This window comes from Culex pipiens, chromosome 1 (assembly GCF_016801865.2).
Source record: "Culex pipiens pallens isolate TS chromosome 1, TS_CPP_V2, whole genome shotgun sequence".
Lineage (NCBI taxonomy): Eukaryota > Metazoa > Arthropoda > Insecta > Diptera > Culicidae > Culex > Culex pipiens.
Genome location: NC_068937.1, coordinates 98,354,835 through 98,363,076, shown reverse-complemented (window position 1 = coordinate 98,363,076; position 8,242 = coordinate 98,354,835). Strand labels below are relative to the sequence as shown.

Below are 8,242 nucleotides of genomic sequence, written 5' to 3'. Positions count from 1 at the left end.
TTTTTTGCTTGTTTCTAAGTTAAAGTCCGCCCGTCGAAGTTATTGCCCTATTCCTAAAAAAACAAGAATCCTCCCAAGCTTTCGTTCCTCCATATTATTCCGGCACTAGGAACATCCGTAGCAATCTCATGGCGTTGATCAGCGACAGCCGTCACAAGTCCACCTCCGTCCAGGTAACTTACGGATGCTCCTTTCGGAGTGAGTCGAACACTGAATTCTACCAGAACAGCGTTTCCGCGCCCTGAAATAACATGGGCAGAATGAATTTCGTTTCCGCTAAAACTCCAGTTATTGTTTTCTTACCTTTCATCGATTACGGGCCACAGGACATTTGCCACCGTTTTTGTTACGTTCCGGAATCAGGAAGTTGGAAAAAATAACCCGAACTCGCAGGCGAAAAACGAAAACAAAACTGAATTTCTTGAGGTGACAGTTCTCGATGTCAAAAGTTGCAGTGCTGCCAAATTTGATGCATTTTTGAGGAAACCTCAGTTTGACGTTTCCAGTTCCAAAGGAAACGGAGGGGTGCGCCGATTTGGGGCCCACTTTTTGGACGCGAGTGGCTTGTCGTGTCGCCGGCTTAGTGCTGCCTCAACCGGATTTTTTGCAATGTTCATCCTTTTTTGTATCTGTTACAATTATGTTTTAGCACAATTGCTCATAACTTTTGATAGCGTTGTCAGATCTTCAATCTTTTGGGCTCGTTGGAAAGGTTTTTGATTACCTATCTATCTCCGCCATCAGAATCCAAGCCGCGGCAGTAAATATTCACATTAGAATCGAGCAAAAGGGAAAGTTTGTTGAAACTTCGTCTATGGCCAATTTTCATAGTCTTGCTTGTTTTCATGTCTTTTTGAATTACACCCATTACAGCAGTCCTCCGTTCCCACACCATCGACGCACCCCCCAGCATCGCAGTCAGCCGGCGGTTTTGACACTATTGACGTTTCTCATTTCACAACAAGACATCGGAAAAACAGCAAGCGTGTCATCCGTCGTCATCGCGATTTTTTTTTCAGTCAGGCGGAGGAGGAAAAGAAAATCGCCTTTCACAATCTTGCTAAAAGTCGATCGTCTTATCTGCCGAATTTCCGCAATAAATTGCGCGTGAAAATACTCGCGAGTTTGATATTAGAGTGCGGGAAGTTGAGGTGAAGCGGAAATTCACGATGACGAAAACGCGCTTCAACACCTACGATGTGGTCTGTTCCGTGACGGAGCTTCAAAGGTTTGTGTTTTTTCGCTGGTTTAGATTGATTGGAATTTTAATGATTTTTTTTCGATTTCCGCAGACTCGTCGGCATGCGTGTGAACCAGATCTACGACATCGACAACAAGACGTACTTGATCCGGCTGGTCCGGAACGAGGAGAAGGTGGTGCTGCTGCTGGAGTCCGGCAATCGGTTCCACACGACGGCGTTCGAGTGGCCTAAGAATGTGGCCCCGTCGGGCTTTACGATGAAGATGCGGAAGCATCTGAAGAACAAACGGCTGGAGAGTTTGCGCCAACTGGGGGTGGATCGGATCGTGGACTTTCAGTTCGGTTCCGGGGAAGCGGCTTACCATATTATTTTGGAGCTTTACGATCGGGGTAACATTTTGCTGACGGATTGCGAGCTGAAGATCTTGAACATTTTGCGGCCGCACGTTGAGGGGGAGGAGTTGCGGTTTGCGGTGCGGGAGAAGTATCCGGAGGATCGGGCAAAGCAGGATAGGGGGCCGCCGCCGATGGAGAAGGTGAGGGAGACGATTGCGAAGGCGAATCCGGGGGATACGCTGCGAACGGCGTTGAATCCGATTTTGGAGTACGGAGCGTCGGTGATTGACCACGCGCTTACGAAGTACGGGCTGTTTGGGTGTCGGATTGGTGGGGAGTTGAATCCCGTTCCTCCGGAGGTGTCCAAGAAGGTTAAGAAGAAGCAGAAGGCGATTGCGAAGGAATTTGCGAAGGTGTTCAATCCTGAGGAGGACATGACGGCGCTGATGTGCGCTATTAATGACGCGGAGACGATGCTGCGGCAGGGAATGCGGGAACCGTCGAAAGGGTTCATCATCCAGAAGAAGGAGCTTAGGCCGGCTAAAGAGGGCGAACCTGAAGAGTACTACCTGACGAATCTGGAATATCAACCGTACTTGTACAACCAGTACAAGGACGAACCGTACCAGGAGTTCGCGAGCTTCACCGCGGCCGTTGACGAGTTTTACTCCACACTGGAAGGTCAGAAGATCGACCTGAAGTCGTTCGCGCAGGAGCGGGAAGCGCTGAAGAAGTTGTCCAACGTGCGGACCGATCACGCGAAGCGACTGGACGACCTGACCAAGGCCCAGCTGGAGGACCGGAAGAAGGCGGAGCTGATCACGAGGAACCAGAACCTGGTGGACAGTGCGCTGTTGGCGGTGCAGAGTGCGCTCGCGTCGCAGATGGCCTGGTCGGACATTCAGGATCTGGTGAAGGCGGCGCAGGCCAACAACGATCCGATCGCGTCCTGCATCCGGCAGCTGAAGCTCGAGATCAACCACATTTCGCTGCTGCTGAAAGATCCGTACGCCGTTTTGGACGAGGAGGAAGAAGAGGAGGAAGACTCGGATCGCGAAGACGATGAGCAAAAGCTAGAACCAATGGTGGTGGACGTCGATTTGGCGCTGTCTGCCTTCGCGAATGCCCGTAAATACTACGACCAGCGTCGATTCGCCGCCCGCAAGGAGCAGAAAACGATCGAGTCTTCGTCGAAGGCGTTGAAGAACGCCGAGAAGAAGACGCTGCAAACGCTGAAGGACGTCCGGACGCAGACGACCATCTCGAAGGCGCGCAAGGTGTACTGGTTCGAGAAGTTTTACTGGTTCATCAGTTCGGAGAACTACCTGGTGATTGGCGGGCGCGATCAGCAGCAGAACGAGCTGCTCGTGAAGCGTTACATGCGTCCGGCGGACATTTACGTGCACGCAGAGATTCAGGGCGCGTCCAGCGTGGTCATCAAGAACCCGTCCGGGGCAGAGATCCCGCCCAAGACGCTGCTCGAGGCCGGCACGATGGCCATCTCGTACAGCGTGGCGTGGGACGCGAAGGTCGTCACGAGTGCGTACTGGGTGCGGAGTGAGCAGGTCAGCAAGACGGCGCCGACGGGCGAGTATCTGACCACGGGAAGCTTCATGATCCGCGGGAAGAAGAACTTTCTGCCGCCGTGCCATCTGGTGCTGGGGCTGAGCTTCATGTTCAAGCTGGAGGAGAGTTCGGTCGAGCGACACAAGGGCGAGCGGAAGGTGCGGACGTTCGACGAGGAGTCGGTTGTGAGCGTGGAGGAGGAGAAGGGGCAGGATCAGGAAATTCAGCTCGAAGAGGAAGGTGAAGAGTCGGAGCATGAAGAAAAAGCTGGCGAAGACCTACCGGAAAAGGTCGAAGACCTAACAATTAAAGAGGAAGAAGATCCGGAATCCACCTCGGAAGACGACGACGACGACTCCGGCCCCAAATTCCCCGACACACACATCAAGGTCGAGCACGACACCGGCAAAGTGTCCGTCCAGCCGGACCCAACCCTCCAACGACTCACCTCCCACCCCGATCCCGACTCCGTCGTCTTCCTCGGCGACGACAAACCCTTCATCATCACGCCGGCTCCTCCGCGCAAAAAGCAGGTCCAAAAGAGCAAGCAAAAGGCCAAGAACAAGGAACAGGCCAAGGAGGACGCGGCCGTGCGGGCCGGCCGCCGCCTCGAAGCCGCCCAAAAGCAGGGCCCCCTCAAGCGTGGCCAAAAGGCAAAACTGCGCAAAATCAAGGAAAAGTACGGCGACCAAGACGAGGAAGAGCGCAAACTCATGATGGACATCCTCAAGTCCGCCGGCAACGTCCCAACCAAACCAGCTCAAAACGAAGAAGCCTCCGGCAGCGACCCCGCTAAAAAGTACCCCGGAAAGAAACCGCCCCCGCGTCAAAAGGCGGCCGACCTCGAAGAGGTCCCCGACGACACCCCCGCTGCCGCGGACGTCGACATGCTCGACTCCCTGACCGGATGTCCCCACGAGGAGGACGAACTGCTGTTCGCGATCCCCGTGGTAGCCCCGTACCAGTCGCTGCACAGTTACAAGTTCAAGGTCAAGTTGACGCCCGGAACGGGAAAGCGCGGCAAGGCGAGCAAGACGGCGCTGCAGATCTTCCTGAAGGATAAGCAGTGCTCGCACCGGGAGAAGGACCTGCTGAAGGCGGTCAAGGATGAGACGCTGGCGCGGAATATTCCGGGCAAGGTGAAGCTGTCGGCGCCGCAGATGCAGAAGGTGAAGAAGTGAGGCGAGATGTTGGGTTGAAGTTTGTGAAATTTGTTTGGCGATCAATAAGTAGTTGTTAAGGGTATTCGAAAGCTGTTGTCATTATGCAATAAAATATATTAAATTCAATCATTGTTTTTATTTTCCGAGAATCGTTTCAGTTAATTTATAAATTTTACTTTTTGTCTACCTCATTAGGTTTTACGCCGACTCGATTTGGAGGTTAGAAAGGAGTGCACTGTTTACATGGACTTAGCACAGTTCGATGCGGTTGTCGATTTTGTTCGGGCAAATTCGTCGACAATCGACGAAGACCATGTAAACAGTGCACACGAGCTGTCAAATGACGTCACGGTGTAAAACCTAATTGAGGAAAGCTATTAGTACGTTCGTTTGATGGCTAGTTCCACACTGAGTGCCGCACTCAGACCTGTCAAAGTGTTTGTTTGAAGAAACTCGCGCTAGTTCCGCACGAGTTTCGCCGCCATCTTGGAACTGAAACTCTAGTGCCGCACTCGATATTTTTCCAGTTTCATGCGAGTTCCACGCACACTGACAAATGACGTTCGATTGAACCAAAACTGGCACTGACTGACGGCACTCAGTGCCGCACCGGCTCTTCAAACGAACGTACCATATGTATCCAGATTTTTAAGCGAAGATGGCGTTTGAATGGTGAACGTCCGAAATGTCAAAATCACGCAGTGGTACCAATATTCCGAAAAAAGTGTGCCATGGCATGACAGCCACATTTGTTTTCTAATGTTGGTGCTACTGCGCGATTTTGACATTTCGGATGTTCGCCATTCGAACGCCATCTTCGCTTAAAAACCTGGATAAAATCACTCGAAACCCGTGCGGAACTAGCGCGAATTCTTTCTAAAAAAAACACTTTGACAGTTCTGCGGCACTCAGTGCGGAACTAGCCCTCAAACGAACGTACCATTAGTTTGACCTCGGTCATTGTATTCGGAAAAATACACTGTAACTGAAAATCGCACTTTGCTGAGTTCGTTTTCGCACTTTTTCATACGATTTTTTCAGTTCGACTGCGATTACACTTTTTTGTGTTATCGCAGTCGAACTGAAAAAATCGTATGAAAAAGTGCGAAAACGAACTCAGCAAAGTGCGATTTTCAGTTACAGTGTATGCTTTATCGTTGTGAACAACGTTGCCAGATTATTTTGAAGGAAATCTGTATTTTCTTAAAAATAAATCTGTATTTTATCTGTATCTTGTCGAATTCGAAGCCATAGAAGACATTTCGAAATTTTTAACAACAGATTTAAGCTTTTTAATCATATTAAAGCATAAATTAATAACTAAATTGTTGAAACTTTCAAATATAACCGTTTTAAAAAAATCTGTATATACAGATATTTGGGATTTTTGGGATCGAAAAATCTGTAAAATACAGATTTATCTGTATATCTGGCATGGCTGGTTGTGAACAATAATTGTCTAGAATAAATTTTCAAAAGGTCCTATCTGCATAGGAAATCCATGACTCGTAGGCTTTTTTTTTGAAAATTTACTCTAGATATCACATATTTGAGCTTAATTTTAGGACCCAATTTCGGCTCAAGCCTCGTGTCAATTTGGCCCGATTTTGATCCTTATAAGCCTTGTTATAACCCCATGAACGAGCCCATTAACAATGTTTTGCTTCAAATTTATTTTCTTTTTTTTCTGATGATTACAAAATTTTACTTTCCGCTGCATCGACCCTCCCCTCGGTGCCCAAAACGTCAAAATGGTCAAAATCAATGACGTCTTCTTTATTTACGTTTCCTCTTCTCTGTTTACGATTCTTCCCGATTTCGCTCGCCAGTTCTCGTCGCCTGTTGCTCGGTGTTCAGTTCGATCGGATTCCCTCCAGCGCACCTTATCATCCGTCCCTTCCCGTTATCAGTTACTGTGTTAGTGTCTCCACGACCCACGAGAAGCAGCACCCTGCTGCAGCACAATTTGCGTATTTCTCTCAATTAGAATGAGATATTGAGTGTGTCGTTATGAGCCAAGGTCAGTGCGCGGAACCCGGAACCGTCGTCCACGTGAATCTGCTCTTCTTCGCCAAAGCGCGCGAACTCGCCGGAACGTCGTCACAGTCGAGCTTTCCACTGTCAACTGGAACGGGAGCATCGCTGAACGGCGCCCAGATTTTGGCCGCGATTTGTGCCCACTTTCCGGAGCTGCGCCCCATCCGGGACCATGTTATAATCGCCGTCAACGAGCAGTACTGCGAGGATTTGACGGCATCGTTGGCGATTCGGGACGGGGACGAGGTTGCCGTGATTCCGCCGATTGCCGGAGGTTAATTCGAGCGCGATGGGGTCGAACTACTTGAAGTTGACCTTCGACAAGCTGGACGTGGGGGAGATCAACGAGTTGGTGGCGCACGAGAGTTGCGGCGCGGTGGCGCTGTTTGTGGGGACGACCCGGGACAACTTTGACGGGAAGGAGGTCGTCCTGCTGCAGTACGAGGCGTACGAGGCCATGGCGCTCAAGTCGATGAATCACATCTGCGAGGAGCTTCGCGGTCGCTGGCCGGATCTGGTTCACATCGGGATTCACCACCGGCTGGGGACGGTTCCGGTGAAGGAGGCTTCGGTCGTGATTGCCATCAGTTCGCCGCATCGGGAGGCGGCGCTGGAAGCGGTCCGCTGGGCGATTGACGAGCTCAAGAAGAGTGTCCCGGTGTGGAAGAAGGAACAGTACGCCGAGGGCCAGGGTTGTTCCGAGTGGAAGGAGAACAAGGAGTGCACCTGGTCGAAGGCCTACAAGGACAATCACGTTCTTTGATCGAGGGAGAAAGCCTTAAAATTGTACAGTTTTTCAAGTTTTATTATGTTAATTTGCATGTTTACGTTGAAAAGAAGGTCAGGGACGTCGTATCTAAAAGTTAGCAAAGCTAGCAAAATCAAATCGTGCAAAATTATGGTGCGCAAGTAGGTGAGCTGCACAAACGCAAATGTGCAGACGATTTCACTTTTGAAAACCCTTTATTTTTCAAATAATCACCAACACCAACTCCTCGTTCATCGTTAGTTGAAGGTTTTGAGCAAGGCATATCTATGAGATAGCAGCTGAGTCAGGTAGTACATCGAGCAATATTCAGTTAGATAATGTTAAGTACACAACTATATGGGGAAAGGAAGCAGCAAAAAACGCACACTCATCACACTGTAAACTTAGAGCTAGCAGGGTGAAGCACTTGAGAATAAAAACGCAATCGAATGCAAAATAAACTTGTGTTTTGTTTGTCATCTTGGGTGTTGTGGCGCACGTGTTTACTTTATTACTTATTTGCTTAAATAAAAAATATTAAAAATTAAAACATTTCAATTACATGGCGCTTGAGTCAGCTTTGCGCGCAAAAAATTGTGACACGTGTGGCCCGATTGGATTTGCTGTTTGCGGTTATGGGAGCGACGCTCTCTCACAAAAAAAAAACTTTTTCTAGAAAGAGAGCGGAGTGTTTCCAGCGTCTCTCTCTGCAGAAGGGCTCGCTCTCTCCGTCTCTTCCACCCTCCGCATGCTGGCATGACACTCGAAAGTCCAAAACAAATCTCGCGAGTTTTGTTTTTTTTTTGCATGGTTTATTAGGGTGTCCTGTAATCTAATTAAAACATTTTTTAAGCTTTATAAGGCCCATGCAAATATTTAAAAAAGTTTTTGTCCCTCGGCCCTGGCCGAGGTCAAGGGGGGGGGGGGGGCAAAAAAATAAAAAAATATAAAAATTTAAATAACAAGCCATAGTCTTCACATTTAAATGAAAAAAGTGTTTTAAAATGCATTTTACACTAGTTCAGTTGTTTTGCAATCATTAGTTTTCAAAAAATCTAAGATCTGACAAAAACAAAAATTGTATCGACAAAAAAGATTTTGCATCGAAAATTTTCAAAAAATCTTAAGATTTTTTAATAAACCCAAACATGCTAAAAATTATTTTAAACGCAGAAGAATGTATTTTAATTT

The 8,242-nt window shown here is 48.6% G+C and overlaps 2 protein-coding genes across 2 annotated transcripts; both read left to right on the top strand.

Moving 5' to 3' along the window:
* The first annotated feature begins 968 nt into the window (after positions 1-968).
* On the top strand, positions 969-4,392 carry LOC120425563 (ribosome quality control complex subunit NEMF homolog). The gene is made up of 2 exons (XM_039590128.2): positions 969-1,228; positions 1,293-4,392. Exons 1-2 carry the CDS (start codon positions 1,170-1,172, stop codon positions 4,282-4,284), a joined length of 3,051 nt encoding a protein of 1,016 aa, XP_039446062.1. The 5' UTR covers positions 969-1,169; the 3' UTR covers positions 4,285-4,392.
* Positions 4,393-6,068: 1,676 nt separating this feature from the next.
* LOC120425566 (molybdopterin synthase catalytic subunit-like) lies at positions 6,069-7,522 on the top strand. The gene is made up of 2 exons (XM_039590131.2): positions 6,069-6,555; positions 6,614-7,522. The coding sequence occupies exons 1-2, from the start codon at positions 6,277-6,279 to the stop codon at positions 7,064-7,066; spliced, it is 732 nt and encodes a 243-aa protein (XP_039446065.1). The 5' UTR covers positions 6,069-6,276; the 3' UTR covers positions 7,067-7,522.
* The last annotated feature ends 720 nt before the right edge of the window (positions 7,523-8,242 follow it).

Bases quoted from the DNA above. Each gene is read 5' to 3' on its own strand.
- LOC120425563 (XM_039590128.2), top strand. From the start codon at position 1,170: ATGACGAAAACGCGCTTCAACACCTACGATGTGGTCTGTTCCGTGACG. The intron at 1,229-1,292 runs GTTTGTGTTTTT...CGATTTCCGCAG, and splicing joins TCCGTGACGGAGCTTCAAAG to ACTCGTCGGCATGCGTGTGA.
- LOC120425566 (XM_039590131.2), top strand. From the start codon at position 6,277: ATGAGCCAAGGTCAGTGCGCGGAACCCGGAACCGTCGTCCACGTGAAT. The intron at 6,556-6,613 runs GTGATTCCGCCG...AACTACTTGAAG, and splicing joins GGGACGGGGACGAGGTTGCC to TTGACCTTCGACAAGCTGGA.